Below are 19,231 nucleotides of genomic sequence, written 5' to 3' on the forward strand. Positions count from 1 at the left end.
TCTTCATCTGCAAGCTGAGGTGATCCAGCTCTCCAGGAGCAGAGGAGTCAGAGCCCTCACTGACGAGAGTCCCTTCTGCACTGTTCCCTTTTCTGTCCTGTCATGGGTGTCAGGGTCCAAGGACAGGAGGGGAACTGAAGCAGCTGTGTAGGGTTTGGCATTTTTGAACCTCTGGTGAGAGGGAAATTTGGCAGTGTTGGGAACAGTGACACCAACGCCCTGGACTTGGGACCCTCCATCCCTGCATCATTCTACATTGTCATTCTGCCTTGTAGTTGTCTGAACATATCTCCAGGTCCCATGTAGCCACATGCCAAGTGACGCAAGCATGCAATGTCACACATGCACACAAGAGGGCACACCCATCTGGTGTTTGTTCACAGCAGCTGAAAGGCCGTGGCATGCCCTCTCTCTCTGTCTCTGTCTCTTTCTGTCAAAAATATAATAATAATAATAATAATAATAATAATAATAATAATAATAAAAGAGGGTCTATTGAGTGGGCCAGGTGCAGCCTCAGGAAGACAATCCATTACCTGACCAAAGATCCAGGGCTTTCCTCTAATTTGCTTGGTGACACCCATGTAAATGTAGCCAGTGTCGTTGAGGACGTACTCTGTTCGCTCCTCCTCATTAGGCATGAAGACTTTGTCCTCTGAAGCAAGACCACATGGACACATGGGTTATTGACCAACACTGAGACAAAGGCAGGTCCACTTTGGGGCATTGCCTGGGTTGTGGGTCTTCATGGCTTTTATGAATGGTTAGAGATAGCAAATGTTGGGGATAGGGGTTCAGTTAGTAGGGAGAGTCATAGCAATTTTTTAAATTTTATTCTTATTTTTTTGGTTTTTTGAGGTAGGGTCTCACTCTAGCCCAGGCTGACCTGGAATTCACTATGTAGTCTCAGGGTGGCCTCGAACTCACAGCGATCCTCCTACCTCTGCCTCCCAAGTGCTGGGATTAAAGGCGTACACCACCACGCCCCACAGCAATTTTATATTAGAAATTCAAAGAACATCCAAAAGCCCATCCTGAACCAGGTATAAGAAACTTTTCAAGGTGAGCCTGGTGGTGCTCTAGGGAGTCCGTGATCTGTTCCTGGACCATGGTCTTGTGGCTAGTTTGCAAGTATGTTGAGAGCAAAAGGGAGTACAGACTCTGCACCACAAGCAAACAGCTGGCAACGCTTCTTGCTGAGTCACACGGGCCCTGCCAGAAGAACGGGCAGGCTCTCCAGCAGAATTATCTCGCCTTACCTTTACACCATGGGTTGAAGAGAAGAAAGATCTTTTCACACTTAAAGGTATGGTTTCCACACTTCACACTCAGTCTGTACTTGCCCACTAAAGCGTCGGGGGAGCTGGTGACAGCCACTGTGACCTGCATAAAGCACAAGACACAGTGGTCAAACTCAAGCTTTTCTAAGACCTCCCAGAAGAATCCATCACTTCTGACCATCCCTCCTCCATAGAGCCAGCCCAGAGACCAGGAGAGCCCAGCTCAGGCACGTGTTTTCACCCAGAATACTCCAGCCTGCACATGGATCCAACTCGCAGGTTGTAGGTTAGCTCCTGTGGCTAAGAAATAAGCATCCTGGCAATGGAGAGATGGCTAACAGTTAAAGAGCTTCCTTGTGAAGCCTAAGGACCCAGGTATGATTCCCCAGTACCCATGTAAGATATACAAGGTGGCGCATGCATCTGAAGTTCATTTGCAGTGGCACCCACACTTTATCCAGTCCTTTAGGATAAATAGTGGCCAGATGAATAATTAGAATAGATATTGTTGCAGCCACAGTCTGTCAAGAATTATAATTCCAAGCCAGGCATGGTGGCACACACCTTTAATCCCAGCACCTGGGAGGCAGAGATAAGAGGATCACCATGAGTTTGAGGCCAGCCTGAGACTACATAGTGAATTCTAGTTCAGTCTGAGTGAGAGTGAAACCCTGCCTCCAAAAAAAAAATATATATTTCCCATCATTGTCACAAAAAACTCAGCCTTCCCTACGTTTAAGAGATGCTTGTTGGGCCGGGCGTGGTGGCGCACGCCTTTAATCCCAGCCCTTGGGAGGCAGAGGTAGGAGGATCACTGTGAGTTCAAGGCCACCCTGCAACTTCATAGTGAATTCCAGGTCAGCCTGGGCTAGAGTGAGACCCTGCCTCAAAAAAAAAAAAAAAAAAGAAAGAAAGAAAGGAAGAAAGAAAAGAAAAGAAGAGATGCTTGTTGGGGCTGGAGAGATGATTTAGCAGTTAAGGCACATGCCTATGAAGCCTAAGGACCCAGGTTCAATTCCTCAGGTCCCACCTAAGCCAGTTGCACATATGGCACGTGCATCTGGAGTTCGTTTGCAGTGGCTAGAGCCCTGGTGTGCCCATTTTCTCTCTCTCTCTCTTTCTCTCTCTCACAAGTAAATAAAAAATAAAATCTTTAAAAAAGAGAGATGCTTGTTGGGACTGGAGAGATGGCTTAGCAGTTAAGATGTTTGCCTGTGAAGCCTAAGGACCCAGGTTCGATTCCCCACTATCCACATAAGCCAGATACACAGGGGAAACATGTGTCTGGAGTTCGTTTGCAGTGACTAGAGCCCTGGCATGCCCATTCTCTCTCTCTCTAAAAATAAATGGAGATGCATGTTATTAGAGGATGTTTTCTAGGAGTAATGGCTGCAAGCTCAAATCCTAGTTTGCCTCTTACTACCTGAATATCTTGGTTACTTTCTCAATTTCTTTTTGTTTGTTTTTCAAGATAGGGTCTCTCTCTAGCCTAGGCTGACCTGGAATTCACTATGTAATTTCCAGGTAGCCTTGAACTCATGGTGATCCTCTTATCTTTGCCTCTCAAGTGGATTAAAGATGTGTACCATCATGTATGGCTTCTTTAATTGGTTTGTGTCCCAGTTTCCTTGTTTAAAAACTTGATAACTGGGGCTGGGGAGATGGCTTAACAGTTAAAGGCACTGACTTGCAAAGACTGCTGGCTTGGGTTCCATTCCCTAGTACCCACATAAAGAAGCTGAACATACAAAGTGGCACTACATCTGGCGTTGAAGTAGTAAGAGGCCCTGACATGACCATATACACTGCCCATCCACCCCACTCTCTCTCTCAAATAAATAAAGTATTTTTAAAAATTTGGTAACAATGTGCACTTCTTCCACACATCCTGAAGTTGTTGAGATTAAATGAGGTGTGTGTGTGTGTATGTGTGTGTGCATGCAAATACATGCTTAAGAACCATTATTTGAAAGGTGGAGGAAGGGCTCATCAAAATCTAAGATGATATAAATAAATCATATGGAAACCTACATTTTTGGACAATGGAACACTCAGGAGCTGTAGATCACTGATAGAAAATGCCAGGGATGGGATACCTTCCAGTGAGGTGTTGGCCAGGGCAGTCCCTGATGCCCCCAAAACATTATAGGCCACTGCCAAGGCCCTTGGTTTCCCACCAGGAATAGATGGTAAGACCCTATTGCTGAAGACTCCACATACTTGGGCTGCAAGGCCACTAAAAATTCTGCTAGAACTGAGCTGATAACCTCTTCCATATAGACCAGCTGACAGAAAGCTGGAAAAAGCCACTCTGTATGCTGTTCAATGGGAGAAAGAGAAATCACCAGTAACGATACTCAACAGTGGACACTGCAAGCCTTATATTTGGCCAGCCAACGGGAGCAATAGTGGCACGTCTGTGCCCTCTAATTGGACTGGAGGCCCACTCCATGGGAGGGAATATGTCCCTGATACTGAAAACTTAAAACAGGGGTAGTCATGAGACCTAGGGGTGTAACGTCTGCTGCTGTCTGGCTAAATGTATATACCATGCTTATCAAACTATCCAGTAAGCACTTCTCTTAAAGTTCATACCCTTATAGTAATGCTACTTTCACTTTTGGTAGAGAATCTTCTCTTTTCAGTTGGCAGTGACCTTGGGATGACTCAGAAGGCATCATGGTGCTGGAAAGAAGTGACAGGAATGCTCAGTACTGCGATATCTCTACAATATCTTCCAAGGCTCAGGGTCTATTGCGGAAGAGGTGGTGGAAAGAATGTAAGAGCCTCGGGCTGGAGAGATGGCTTAGCGGTTAAGCGCTTGCCTGTGAAGCCTAAGGACCCCGGTTTGAGGCTCGGTTCCCCAGGTCCCACGTTAGCCAGATACACAAGGGGGAGCACGCATCTGGAGTTCGTTTGCAGAGGCTGGAAGCCCTGGTGCGCCCATTCCCTCTCTCTCCCTCTATCTGTCTTTCTCTCTGTGTCTGTCGCTCTCAAATAAATAAATAAATAATTTAAAAAAAAAGAATGTAAGAGCCAAAGGAAGGATAGGACTCCTTACAATGTGCTCCCCTCAGACACAAAATGGCCTGGATATCCATGGCCTCACAGTGTCTGACACTACCTACATAAGACCATCATAATAGGAGGAAAAGATCATGACATCAAAATAAAAGAGAGACTGATTGAGATGGGGTGGGGATACAATGGAGAATGGAATTTCAAAGGGGAAAGTGGGGGGGGGGAGGGAGAGTATTACCATGGGATATTTTTCATAATCATTAAAAGTGTTAATAAAAAATTTTGAATAAACAAAAAAATTATTTAAAAATTTTTTTGAAAAAAAAAGAATCATTATTTTGCTGGTAGGGAAACCAGAGCCCAGAGTGGTGTCCCAGGATGTGGAGATCAGACCAGACCCCATGTGTTTCTAACTCCCCACTATATCTTGCAGCAAGAAGGAGGTTGAGTCCCTTAGACGGCCTCTGGCTGCCTCGACTAGGGTCTGTGTTCATGAGAGAGTGTTCCTGGACATGAGAGGCACAATAAGGACAATGTCTTGTTCGCTAGTATCAGTCAGCAGATCTCTAGACCAGCGAGACAGACCACCTTTCCTGCTATGTCCCCAGCACAGACTAGGACTCTGGCCACTGTCTGTTACCAGGCAACACAAGAAAACATTTTCCAGGGCATAGGCAAATGTCATCCATCCCTGACCTGCACAAGTCCCAAATACATGTTCATATGTGGAAAAAAAAATCATACTATAGGGACTTAAGATTTGCTTCCTTTAAAGGTGCTGTCAAAAAAAAAAATCATTTTTGGTTCTTTGAGGTAGGGTCTTGTTCTAACCCAGGCTGACCTGGAATTCAGTATGTAGTCTCAGGCTGACCACAAACTCATAGCAATCCTACCTCCGCCTCCTGGGTGCTGGGTGGATGGCTCAGCAGTTAAAGATGCTTGCTTGCAAAGTTTCACTACCTGGGCTCAATTCCCCAGTAACCCATGCAAAGACAGATGTACAAAGTAGCCCATGCATCTAGAATTCTTTTGCAGTGGCTAGAAGCCCTGGGGTACCTATTCTCTCTCTCTCTTTCTCTTTCTCTTGAAAGGCCCAAGAATTCAGAAGCCCAGAAATACTATCACTCTCCAATGGGAGCTTAAGCGGGCCCTTGCATACCTCAAACTCCAGGCTTTACTCTCTATTGAAAGCAAGTAAAGAATCCCTCTTCTCATTATATCAGAGCCCGCTCCTAATATAAAACTAGGTAAAAAGGGCATGAGATAGTCCTCAAGGATGGGAAATAAGTAATAAAGTAAACCACTTATTTGGTTTCTGTAAATAGCCTGCACCATAAGCCTTAATAGCCCACACTGTAAGCCTTAGTAGCCTGCACCATAAGCTGTAGCAGCCTGCCTCAGACCACCAAGGTCATAAGAGACTGATTGGTCCATGAGGGGCTTGAACAAATTAAACTAATTGACTTAGAAACTATGGAGTGGCACAAACTGACTGGCTTGCACCCCGCGGGCTCCTGATATTAAAAAAATGATTGGTCTAATGCACAGGCTTTGTTAGAAACCCTATAAAAACTGTCCTGTTCCTGCATTCGGGGCTCTGCAGTCCTCTACCCCTGTGCGGTGTACGACTGTGGGCCCCAGTGCGCTTGGAATAAAATCCTCTTGCAGTTTGCATCAAGACCGCTTCTCGTGAGTGATTTGGGTGTCGCCATATCCGGGCAGAGCGTGGGGTCCTCGTTTTGGGGGTCTTACATTTGGGGGCTTGTCCGGGATTTGTGACCACCCCTCACACCCGAGAACCAACTTGGAGGTGATGGGGACCCCCCCTGGAATGAATGTGTGCTGGCCAGTGTTTCTGTTCTAAGTATCTGTTTTCTGGAACGTCTGAATATGTTTTCTGGGATGCGTGCTTTCAGTTTTCAGTTTGCAGCCATCCTCTCAGGCCATAAGGAACAGAGGACTGTGATCAGCAGACGTGCTAGGAGGATCACAGGCTGCCACCCTGGGGGATGCCCCAGGAGGTAAGGAGAACCAGGGACGCCTGGTGGTCTCCTATTGTTGGTCAGAGGACCGAGTTCTGTTGTTGAGGTGGAGGGAGCCTCCACGGCCGTCAGATCCTTTTGCCTGCTTGTGGAGGATGCGGACGGGCCGCTGATGTCTGAATCTGTTAGTCTCAGTTGTGTGCATTGTTGTCCTTTGTGTCTTTGTTTACAGTTTTTGTCATGTGACAGACGATGATAAATGCCCTTAACTTGACTCTTGACCATTGCACTGAAGTTAAGTCTAGGGCCCATAATTTGTCAGTTGAGGTTAAAAAGAGACCCTGACAAACGTTTTGTGCCTCTGAGTGGCCAACTTATAAGGTCAGATGCCATCAGAAGGAACCTTTAATTCCGAGACTATTCTGGCTGTTAAAGATATTATTTTTCAGAATGGACCAGGCTCCCGTCCCAACCAGGAAGGATTTGATGGACAACCCCCCACCATGGGTCAGGCTGTGGCTGAATAAACCAAGGAACTCAAGCTCCAGAGTCCTGACTCTCGAAAATGCAAAAAAGCCCTCTCCTGAGGGAGCCAGACCTCCCCCTCGCATCTATCCCTAGATTAAAGAGCCTCAGGCTTGGCCGGAGACTCAGCCTGCCCCTCCGCCCTCCACACTTCCCAAGCGTCCGCACCCCGCCCTCCCTGACCCTCCACCTCCCAGCTTGCCCAGCTTGCCCAAGCTTCCTCCCTCCGCCCCTCCCAAGCCCCTGGAAATGGGAGGGCCGCAAAGACGCGGAGCCGGAGAGATGCTACCCCAGAGGAAACAAATAAAATTGTAACACTGCCGCTATGTGAGGCAGGTCCTCCCATGCTAGGGGGCCAACTACTACCCCTCCAATATTGGCCTTTTTCCTCTGCAGATCTTTATAACTAAAAAGCTAACCACCCCCCCTTTTTCAGAGGAACCTCAATGCCTCACGAGGCTGATGGAATCTCTTATGTTTTCTCATCAGCCTACTTGGGACGATTGCCAACAGCTGTTACAGACACTCTTCATGACCGAAGAATGAGAGAAAATTTTCATAGAGGCAAAAAAAAAAAAAAAAATGTCCCTGGGGCCGACGGGCAGCCCACGCAGCTACAGCATGAGATAGACATGGGGTTCCCTCTGACTCGCCCTGTTTGGGACCACAATACGGCTGAAGGTAAGGAGAACTTAAAAATCTATCACCAGGCTCTGATGGCGGGTCTCCGAGGTGCCTCCAGAAGGCCCACCAATTTGGCCAAGGTGAGAGAGATGATGCAGGGGCCAACAGAGTCTCCCTCAATGTTTCTTGAGAGGCTCATGGAAGCATTTAGGAGGTTCACACCCTTTGACCCCACCTCTGAGATTCAAAAAGGCTCAGTAACATTAGCTTTCATAGGACAGTCAGCTCCTGATATCAGAAAGAAACTTCAGAGATTGGAGGGATTACAGGAAGCTGAGCTGCATGATTTAATAAAAAAGGCAAAAAAGGTATATTACAAAAGGGAGACAAAAAAAAGAAAAGGAACAAAGAAAAAAAAAGAGAGAGAAGAAAAGGAGGATAGGCACAATAGACAAGAGAAAACTCTGACCAGGATCCTGGCCACAATGGTAGAAAAAACAAAAAGAGAGAGAGAGAAAAATATTCAAAAGTTTAGGACAGGCCCTAGACAGATAGGGAACCTGGGCAACAGGACCCAACCTGATAGAGATCAATGTGCCTGTTACAAGGAAAAAGGACACTGGACAAGAGACTGCCCTAAGAAGAACAGCAAAAGACCTAGGGTCCTAACCCTTAAAAAAAAAATAAAGACTAGGGAGGACGGGACTCAGAGCCCCTCCCCGAGCCCAAGGATTCAAGAACTCCCCAACCATCTTTGATGAAGCCCTACACAGGGACCTAACCAATTTTAGAGTTCAACAGCCCCAGGTAACCCTCCTTCAATATGTTGATGACTTACTCCTGGCAGGAGCTACCCAACAGGACTGTCTAAAAAGTACAAAAGCGTTACTACTGGAGCTGACTGACCTTGGTTACCGAGCCTTGGCTAAGAAGGCCCAAATATGCAAAAGAGAGGTAACATATTTGGGGTACTTCTTGCGGGATAGACAAAGATGGCTGACAGAGGCACAAAAGAGTACTGTAATACAAATACCGGTTCCAACTATGGCCAGACAAGTTAGAGAGTTCCTGGGGACAGCTGGGTTCTGCAGACTATGAATCCCAGGGTTTGCAACCCTAGCAGCCCCCCTCTATCCACTAACTAAAGAGAAAGGAAAATTCACTTGGACCTCTGAACACTAGGGGGCATTTGATGCCATCAAGAAGGCACTATTAAGTGCGCCTGCCCTAGCCCTCCCTGATGTGACTAAACCATTCACCCTTTACATAGATGAGCGTAAGGGGATAGCCCGGGGAGTCCTAACCCAATCCTTAGGGCCATGGAGAAGACCCGTTGCCTACCTATCAAAGAAACTTGACCCTGTGGCTAATGGATGGCCTATATGTCTAAAAGCCATAGCGGCAGTGTCCATGTTGATCAAAGATGCTGATAAACTAACTCTAGGGCAGAGGATAACTGTCATTGCCCCCCATGCCCTGGAGAGCATTGTCCGGCAGCCCCCAGACTGATGGATGACTAACGCCCGTATGACTCACTACCAGAGCCTGCTCCTCACCGACAGGATAACATTTGCCCCACCTGCCATCCTCAACCCCGCTACTCTTCTGCCTGAAGAAACTGATGAGACAGTGACTCATGACTGTCATCAACTGCTGGTTGAGGAAACTGGGATCCAAAAGGATCTTACAGATGTCCCACTGACCGGAGGAACATTAACCTGGTTCACAGATGGAAGCAATTACATTGTAGAAGGTAAGAGGATGGCTGGGGTGGCGATAGTAGACGGAACATGAACAGTCTGGGCCAGCAGTCTGCCAGAAGGAACTTCAGCACAAAAGGCTGAGCTCATAGCCCTCACACAGGCCTTACGACTAGCTGAAGGAAAGTCTATGAATATCTACATGGACAGCAGGTACACTTTTGCTACTGCACACGTACATGGGGCCATCTACAAACAGAGAGGGCTACTGACTTCAGCAGGAAAAAAAATTAAAAAAAAAAAACATTCTAAGTTTGCTAGAAGCTCTACATCTACCCAAAAGACTGGCCATTATGCATTGTCCTGGCCACCAAAAAGCCAAAGATTTTATCTCCAAAGGGAACCAGATGGCTGACCAAATGGCCAAGCAGGCTGCCCAGGGGGTCAACCTTCTGCCCATAATAGAAAAGCCAAAAAACCAAAAAAGTGAGCAATGATATACCCCAGGTGACTGGCAAGAAGTTAGAAAGTTAGGCCAGGTCTCCGAAACTCCGGAGGGGGCCTGTTTTACCTCAGAGGGAAAAGAGATTCTACCTTAAGCAAAGGGACTAAAGTATGTTCAACAAATACACCGCCTAACTCATCTGGGGGCCAAACATCTACAAAAACTGCTGCAGACATCTCCTTACCATATTCTGAGGTTGCCAGAGATAGCTGGCTCAGTAGTCAAGCATTGTGTACCTTGCCAGATGGTCAATACTAATCCCTCAAGAATGCCTCCTGGGAAGAGGCTAAGGGGAGACAGCCCAGGTACTCACTGGGAAGTGGACTTCACTGAGGTAAAACCAGCTAAGTATGATAATAAGTATTTACTAGTTTTTATAGACACTTTTTCAGGATAGATAGAGGCTTATCCTACCAAGAAAGAAACCTCAACCGTGGTGGCTAAGAAAATACTGGAAGAAATTTTCCCAAGATTTGGGATACCCAAGGTAATAGGATCAGACAATGGTCCAGCCTTTGTTGCCCAGGTAAGTCTAGGACTGGCCAAAATATTAGGGATTGATTAAAAATTACATTGTTCATACAGACCCCAAAGTTCAGGACAGATAAAAAGGATAAATAGAACCATTAAAGAGACCCTCACCAAATTGACCGCAGAGACTGGCACTAATGATTGGATAGCTCTCCTACCCCTTGTGCTCTTTAGGGTCAAAAACACACCCAGACAATTTGGACTGACCCCCTATAAATTGCTATACGGGGGGCCTCCTCCACTGGTAGAAATAACCTCTATACATAGTACTGATGTGCCGCTTTCCCAGCCTCTGGTCTCTAGGCTCAAGGTGCTCGAGTGGGTGAGACAACGAGTGTGGAAGCGACTCCGGGAGGCTTACTCAGGAGAAGGAGACTTACAGGTCCCACATCGCTTCCAGGTGGGAGATTCGGTCTATGTCAGACGCCACCACGCAGGAAACCTTGAGACTTGATGGAAGGGCCCCTACCTCGTCCTACTGACCAAGGATGGTTTGAGGGATGGTTCAACAAGTCCCCCTGGATGACTACTCTGCTTTCCACCCTGATGGGACCCTTAATGGTTTTGCTCCTGATGCTTTCAGTTGGGCCTTACATACTTAATAAGATTTTTACTTTTGTTAGAAAACGAGTGAGCGCAGTCCAGATCATAATACTTAGACAACAATACAAGGGCCTTCAGGGCAAAGAAAAAGCTTACATTTAGTCCTTCCAAGTTCTAGGATTAGAACTATTAACAAGAGAAAAAGTGGGAAATGAAAGGCCCAAGAATTCAGAAGCCCAGAAATACTATCACGCTCCAAAGGGAGCTTAAGCGGCCTCCTGCATACCTCAAACTCCAGGCTTTACTCTCTGTTGAAAGCAAGTAAAGAATCCCTCTTCTCATTATATCAGAGCCCGCTCCTAATATAAAACTAGGTAAAAAGGGCATGAGATAGTCCTCAAGGATGGGAAATAAGTAATAAAGCAAACCACTTATTTGGTTTCTGTAAATAGCCTGCACCATAAGCCTTAATAGCCCACACTGTAAGCCTTAGTAGCCTGCACCATAAGCTGTAGCAGCCTGCCTCAGACCACCAAGGTCATAGGAGACTGATACCACACTCTGCTACTCCCACCCAAGGACCTGCGCAAATGCTGACCACCAAGGTCATAAGAGACTGATTGGTCCATGAGGGGCTTGAACAAATTAAACTAATTGACTTAGAAACTATGGAGTGGCACAAACTGACTGGCTTGCACCCCGCGGGCTCCTGATATTAAAAAAATGATTGGTCTAATGCACAGGCTTTGTTAGAAACCCTATAAAAACTGTCCTGTTCCTGCATTCGGGGCTCTGCAGTCCTCTACCCCTGTGCGGTGTACGACTGTGGGCCCCAGTGCGCTTGGAATAAAATCCTCTTGCAGTTTGCATCAAGACCGCTTCTCGTGAGTGATTTGGGTGTCGCCATATCCGGGCAGAGCGTGGGGTCCTCGTTTTGGGGGTCTTACACTCTCTCTGTCTGACTCTCTGTCTCTCTTCTCTCTCTCTGCTAGCAACAAAAGAAAAAAATAAAGCCAGGCTTGGTGACGCACAACCTTAATCTCAGCACTTGGGAGGCAGAGGTAGGAGGATTGCAATGAGTTTGAGGCCACCTTGAGACTACATAGTGAATTCCAGGTCAGCCTGAGCTAGTGTGAAACCTGACCTGAAAAAAACAAAACAAGGGTTGGAGAGATGGCTTAGTGGTTAAGACATTTGCCTGCAAAGCCAAAGGATCTGGGTTGGACTCCTCAGAGCCCATGTAAACCAGATGTACAAGGAGGTGTATGCATCTGGAGTTTGTTTGCAATGGCTGGAGGCATGCCATTCTCTCTCTCTGTGTGTGTCTCATAATAAATAAATAAATAAATAAATAAATAAATAAATAAATAAATAAAATATTTTATTTTTTTTAATTTTTTTTTTATTTATTTGAGAGCGACAGACACAGAGAGACAGACAGATAGAGGGAGAGAGAGAGAATGGGCGCGCCAGGGCTTCCAGCCTCTGCAAACGAACTCCAGTCACATGCGCCCCCTTGTGCATCTGGCTAATGTGGGACCTGGGGAACCGAGCCTCAAACCGGGATCCTTAGGCTTCACAAGCAAGCGTTTAACCGCTAAGCCATCTCTCTAGCACAAATAAAATATTTTAAAAAACAAAACAAAAGCAAAGAAACTAGAGTGAAAGACAAGGTGCCTTCATCTTTGAGTTTGAATACATACAGTAAAAAGCCTGGAAGGAGGGCTGGAGAGATGGCTTAGCTGTTAAGCACTTGCCTGTGAAGCCTAAGGACCCCAGTTCGAGGCTTGGTTCCCCAGGTCCCACGTTAGCCAGATGCACAAGGGGGCGCACGCGTCTGGAGTTCGTTTGCAGAGGCTGGAAGCCCTGGCGTGCCCATTCTCTCTCTCCCTCTATCTGTCTTTCTCTCTGTGTCGCTCTCAAATAAATAAATAAATAAAAATTAAAAAAAAAAAAAGCCTGGAAGGAAATAAAGATGGATGACTTAAGTGGAAGGAGGAGGGGGTTTTTATAGATTTCTCTCTGTTCATTTCCTCAAGTGAACATTATCCCTTTGGCAACTGAAAGGGTGCGGAAAGAGTGAAATGTGCCAGTCGGAGCTATTCTGTGCCATGGGAGGCCAAGGTGTCGGGAGCAATGGTGTGGCTGCTCCCCACTTAGGGAAGCAGTGTTCTCTGCTGGAAGGCAAGAAAAGGGATAGACAAGGAACTGTGTATTAGCCAGCCAGGCAGTGACCCACTGCTATGGGCTCTTACCTCAGAGCCAGACACTTTGGAAATAGTTGCCTTCCAGTCCTGAGAAAGGTTGGATGTCCTTGCGTTGAGCTCCACCATGGTGTGTCTGGAGATAGCGTTTTTCTTTCCTGGAAACACCCACAAGGAAGCAAGGATTGGCATTGGCCCAGCCATGACCATTTCTACCCACTCACTGTGTCCCTCATCCCTCCTCCCTGCCCCCCAGAAGGTGGCCCTCAATTCACAGCCTTTCCCTGTGCCTCAAGCCTCCACATGACACAGGACCTCCCTCTGCCTCGCTGTCACAGGCTCCCCTGCCTCCTTCCTACACCCTTGCCCATCACCCTAGGTCCCGGCTGCATGTCCCCTCCGCTTTGTTGAATTGCTTAGCCCTGACCAGTGCCGAGACCTCCACCATCATGTCAGAGGGACGCCATGCCCTTGTGTCACCCAGGGAAAGCACAAAAGAAACCCTTTCTCAGGATGGAGTGTCTTGGGTCTTCTGAAAGAAATTGATCTACTCCATGGAGTTTTGTTTGTGAATTCCAGGTCAGCCTAGGCTAGAGCGAGACCCTACCTCAAAAAAAAAAAAAAACTGTGATGCAGTGGTCACTATGTTATAGGCCCAGTTGAAATATCATTCCATTGTCATAGCATAGCAATTCTCATTCCCACTTTGCAGACAGAGAAACTGAGGTTCATGGAGGTAAAGGTAATGCTGGCCACTTCAGACTCCTAACCCACATGGTGCCACCCTCCAGACTGTGACTGGGTGAGGCCTCACCAGTAATGAACTGCAGCATCAGCTGGTCCTGGGGTCCAAGAGGCCTGTTCAGCACCACCAGCAGGTGGAACACTTGTCCTCGCCTGAGCACAAGTTTCTCATTCTGGAAGTCAGATGTGTGGTGAGCGATGCTATTCGCTTTTTTCCGCAAGTTCACCTGGATAATCTGCACTCCTGTCAGTACACAGCACATAGGAAGAAAGACATGGCATTGAGTCTCTAATGTGATGGTGTGGACAGGGGAGGAAGGCACACTGCTTCACCCCAGCTGGCCACAGTCTCTGAGACTGTTTCCCACCTCTAAGGTACGAATGTATACATACCTATCTCTTGCCAATCCAGCCTGGGGAGCTATCAAACCTGCACCCCTTGACTGATGTGATGTGAGCCTCTGTACTCAAAGCTCTCTCCAAGGACTGAGTTTGAGGGTAGCTGGCCCCCAGTCTTTGCAGGGCTCTGGGACACAGACAAGGAGCAGATGGCTCTGTGAGAATGCAGATTGCCACGACACTTCCAGTCTATCTGAGCACCACCTTTCCAGAATTCCCACAGGGCTGTTGTGAGCTCCCGGAGCTAGTGGGAGAAACAACAACTTAAAGCTGCAGTGGCCTTGAAGGGGAAGGGACCTCGTATGTAGGACCTTGCTGGCAGGTGGAATCCATGCTCTGCATGTGGCGGGGAGGTGCAGCAAGAACCCGCATTCCCTCCACTGCAAAGAGGGTGGGGGCTCCTGGTAGCCTTCCCTGCCTCCTAGGTGGCCCTGCCTGCTCCACTGTTCATGGGAAGCCTTCCAAGGATGCAAGCCTGCATCTGTGAATGGCTTATTCATTTTCTCCCCGAGCCAAGTTCTTGTGCAACAAGACTCAGCGGGAAGAAGACCACACGTTTCTCCATACTCTAACCAGTTTTGGCTGCTGTTCTCCACCAGTTACTTGCAGGCATCTGCATCTGGGTTGGGTGATGCACAAGCCCATTTGGAACTGGCTGCCTCTAGAAGTTGCTCTGGGCTGATCTGAATTATTCTACCTGGGTCTCTAGCCACAGTGGAGCCCTGCCAACCTGAACTGCCCAACATCTGTGCCCTTAGCGGGGCCTTGACCTTAGACTCTCCTATGGATGCACTTCCTGCTTAGCTGTCAAGGTGGGGCATCCCTGGAACACTCTCTTGTCAGCTTTCATTCACTGGCCAGTTGAGGTAGGGTCTCACTCTAGCCCAGGCTGACCTGGAATTCACTATGTAGTCTCAGGGTGGCCTCAAACTCATAGCAATCCTCCTACCTCTGTCTCTCGAGTGCTGGGATTAAAGGTGTGCGCCACCACACCCAGTGCAAATGTGGTTCTTTAAATGCAAAACTCAGTGAACGGGTTTAAATGGCACATAGACATAACTGAAAGAAAGCAGAATGGAGGTAGATAACCATGACACCGTCTTAGAAAGAGAAGCCAACGAGGAAGAGTTGTTTAGAGATATAAGAGCTTGGATGAGAAGGTCTGACATACAACAGGCACTCCTGGAAGATGGGCTCAAGAACAGGGGAACAGGAGTAGAGAGGTAATGACTGAGAACTTTTCATAATGGAGGAGGGATTGAATCCTCTTTAGGAACAAAGGAATTGCAAAAGGAATCACAAGTAATAATTGCTGTTGTAAAAATTAGTCCTCTCTCCCCAGCAAGGCTCCCAGGCCCCTTCTCCAGGGGCAGCCACTTGAAAGTATGCCCAAGCATCTCTGCTGGAACACAGATTTGTTCAGTTGCATAAGCAGGTTTCTCAACATACCACTGTTACTTCTCTCTCCCTAGACACATCCTGACATTTATTTCCTCACTTTCTAAAAGTATCTTCTTCCTTTTGGTGACTTTTATTTCACTTTTCTATTTTTAAAATATTTTTATTTATTTATTTGAGAGAAAGAATGGGTGTGCCAGGTCCTGTAGCCACTGCAAATGAACTCCAGATGTACGCACCACCTTGTGCAGCTGCCTTACATGGGTATTGGTGAATTGAACCTGGGTACTTAGGCTTCATAGACAAGTGATTTAACCACTAAGCCATTCCTCCAGCCCCATGTAGTGACTTCTAGAAGACATATGGATTGTTCCAAATCTTACCAATTCCTTACTCATAGATCCTTGCACTCTCTGTGACAATATTCATAGCATCTAATTTCCAAGGCAGAATTTCTGTCACAAGCTATGCACATCTTTACTTTCAGGGAATGGAACCCAAGAACCTTCGAGAGGCTGACCAGTGACACTCCCACAGAAGAGAGACACCCTCCTGTTTAATGGTTTACTAGTAAACTTTTTATCTTAGCCAATCTGATAAGTAGGAAAAGAAAAAAAAATCGCAATTACTGTTTAAATTCTGTTTCCTGACCATCCTCACTACGAGGAAAGATGAATGTCCTAGCCAGGTGTGGTGGTGCTTGCCTACAGACTTAGCCCTTGGGAGGTGGAGGCAGGAGGATCAGAGCTCAAGGTCATCCTTGGCTACATAGTGAGTCTGTGGCCAGCTCGCCATACAGGAGACCCTACATGTTTTGTCCCAAAACAAAACTAAAGATGAACAACCTCTCAGAATGTTTGTATTTCTTTGTCCATCTGCTTTCTGCGGCGCTATGAGAGCTCTGTAGGCTGCAGAATAACTTTGCTGCCTGCAAAGGTAGAGTCCCTCCAGAGTCTATTGCCTTCTCAATCCAAGTTTTGCCACACATGCATTTTTAACTTTTCCTGGGCAGCTTTACCATCTTTCCATGTCTAGGTGTCCTGTCTTTCTTTGCCTTCTCTTAACACTTTCACTGTTTCATCACTGTTTTTATTTTGGGATGTGTGGTAGTGAAACATGAGGGAGGGATCCAATGTCTTTTTGTTGTTCTGATGCCTCTTTTCTTCACTGAGATGAAATATGATTTTTGTTCCACACTAGCTAGCCACCATTTTAAGGCCCTCATTTAGATGTCCTGGCCTTCTAGAGTGGCTTAAAGAACAAATGAAATCACCTCATGGAAACACGTGTGGGCATCACAATGCACTGCTTTTGCCAGGCAGGATGGTGACCTTGGTCAGCCCATCAGAAAGAAAACAAGAAGTGCCAGGCCCTCCCCCAACACCCCATCACTGGTGGCCCCAAAACTGAAGTCTATGACCATTTTAACTTGAGAGTAAAGCCATGAGGCAGTGTGAGATGGACACACTGGGCTTGTGTCCTAGGTCTGACACTCACAACTCAGGTATGTTGGGACACCTCCCTGGGAAGCATCAACAGAGGACATCAACTGACCCACAGGATAAAACAAAGATACTCATAGCCTTGTGAGTGAGAGAGAAGGGTGCATGGACACTTGTCTTTTTCTTACAGTCATTTTATCAATCTGAAAAAAATCATATTTAAATGAAAAAAGCTTTGCATTTCTTAAATGAATATGAATGCATGCCATGTGGAGCCACACAGCCATGGGTCAGTCAAGAGGGCACTATCCCAGATACCCTGCCTGAGGTTAAGCAGCTTGGCCAGTAGAATGGAGGGCAGAAGGTGCCCGCTGAGCTGAGTCAACTAAGCCACCCGCTGTATGGATTTCAGCCACTCACCCATTGTAAAGTCCTCACTGATCAGCGAGTCGCAGTCCATGGTAGGGTCACTTCTCCCTGTAGCACGGGGGCAGAAGCAGCCGGTTGTCGGAGCAAGACATGGCCCCTTTTTATCTGGTTCTGGGGGAGAAACGACTGCCAGGGGCGGGTCTTGGAGACCATTTCCAGAAATAATAAAAATCTTATCACCTTCCATGTCAGCCCTGGGAAATCATGAACCATGATGAGCTGATTTCAAAGGGAGGAGCATGGAGATGGCGCCTTGTCTCCTCTGTGACCCCCAACAATGGGTCACCAAAGGCCAGAATCTTGTGACTCTAGCCATGTGTTGAGTGGCATTGTGGTTACTGCTGAAATCATCTCCAGAGAAGTTCAGTTCTTTGCTGACTTTGTGGTTTTCTTTTCTTCAAGTTAAAAAAAAAAAAAAAGGAAAGGCTATCTGTGGTCTGGAACAGGTGATCTGGAACTCACTTTGTAGCCCAGGCTACAGAGCCCATTACTCAAACTCACAGCGGTCCTTCTGCCTCAGCCTCCTGAGTGCTGGGATTGTAGGCACAAGCCACCACACCTAGCTTCTTTATTTTCACATATATAACTATATGGTTTTGTTTTTTTATGGTTTTGGATTTTCGAGGTAAGGTCTCATGCTGGCCCAGCCTGACCTGGAATTCACTATGTAGTCTCAGGATGGTGCTCATGGTGATCCCTTCTGCCTCCCGAGTGCTGGGATTAAAGGCGTGCGCCACCACACCTGGCCTGCAAATGTTTTTAATGGTGTTACTTCCACTGAAGGAGCCAGCCTGACACGGCAGCCAAAGCCCTCTCCGCAGGAGTGAGACCTGACCCTAAGCCCCTTCATCACTGTAATTGCTGTGTGTCCTTGGCAAAGTTGTCTGTGGCATATTCCTTCTCTGCAAAGTGAGGGACTGAAGAACCATACTGCTGTGGACACTGGCCTTGGTGTCCTTGGACACAGGAGTGAGGCTGGCAGCTTTCTGCCGCCCAAAGGTGAGAACGTCATGCCGCATGTGATGTGCAGATCTAACACACAGCCCCAACCCCAAAGTGCTCCTGCATTGAGCAAGGGGAGCCTAGGCAGGCTCTCTCTACAGGGAGGCCCCACACCATGATGGCTGGATACTTAATTTTCTCTGTCTCCTGTCATGTCATCAGAATTTAGCACCAATCTGGGTGTGGTGGTGCACGCTCGCCTTTAATCATAGCCCTCCAAAGGCAGAGGTAGGAGAATCACCATGAGTTTGACACCAGCCTGAAACTAGAGTCAATTCCAGGTCAGGTTGGGCTAGAGTGAAACTCTACCTTAGGGAAAAAAGAAAGGAAAAGAAAGAATTTAACACCAGTGCACGAATAGCCTCTATAGAAACTTAAGTTCCTTGTGACTTGAGACAGAAAAGAGAGAAGCTTTCAGAAAGGGCCACAGGTCTGTGTTCCAGCTGCTTCACCCCTTGGCCTCTTAGAGCTGCTATGCTAAAAGAGGGCGCGAACATGTGTGTGGGCTTTTCTCCAGTGCTTCTGGGTCAGAAGGCCCGGGGTGCCGGGGTGAGTGCACAAGTTTGTAAACAGTACAGACTTCAGGTCAGGTCCACTATGTGGCTTTGAGCCAGGTATTGGAGCTTGATTTTTTTTTGGGGGGGGGTGTTGTCATCCAAGGTCCCCAGACAGGTTCTCTTCCTTACTTCCACAAACTTCCAGGTCTCTCTGTTAAATGGGCTCTGACTTCATCTTGTCCAGCTGCCATTTCACCAGTTTGCTGAACTTTTTTAAAAAGACTGTTAAATTTTTATTTATTAGAGACAGAGAGAGGGAGAGAGAGGGAGAATGGGCATTCTAGGGCCTCTCGCCCCTGCTAACAAACTCCAGATGCATATGCCACCATATGCAGCTGGCTTACG

General features: G+C 47.1%; 1 protein-coding gene across 1 annotated transcript in view; it reads right to left on the reverse strand.

Annotated features, from left to right (window-relative positions):
- The window catches only part of Tgm4 (transglutaminase 4), a 42,387-nt gene extending 24,958 nt beyond the window's left edge, over positions 1–17,429 (reverse strand). Inside the window, exons 1-5 of the mRNA XM_004662019.3 lie at positions 17,319–17,429; positions 13,730–13,903; positions 12,967–13,073; positions 1,260–1,383; positions 537–655 (exon numbers count right to left, since the gene is read on the reverse strand). Of these exons, the coding sequence (XP_004662076.3) occupies positions 537–655; positions 1,260–1,383; positions 12,967–13,073; positions 13,730–13,903; positions 17,319–17,358 (564 nt within the window). The 5' untranslated portion in view covers positions 17,359–17,429. The remainder of the gene's footprint in view (positions 1–536; positions 656–1,259; positions 1,384–12,966; positions 13,074–13,729; positions 13,904–17,318) is intronic.
- Positions 17,430–19,231: the final 1,802 nt, after the last annotated feature.

Source organism: Jaculus jaculus, chromosome 17 (assembly GCF_020740685.1).
Source record: "Jaculus jaculus isolate mJacJac1 chromosome 17, mJacJac1.mat.Y.cur, whole genome shotgun sequence".
NCBI classification, from domain to species: Eukaryota; Metazoa; Chordata; class Mammalia; order Rodentia; family Dipodidae; genus Jaculus; species Jaculus jaculus.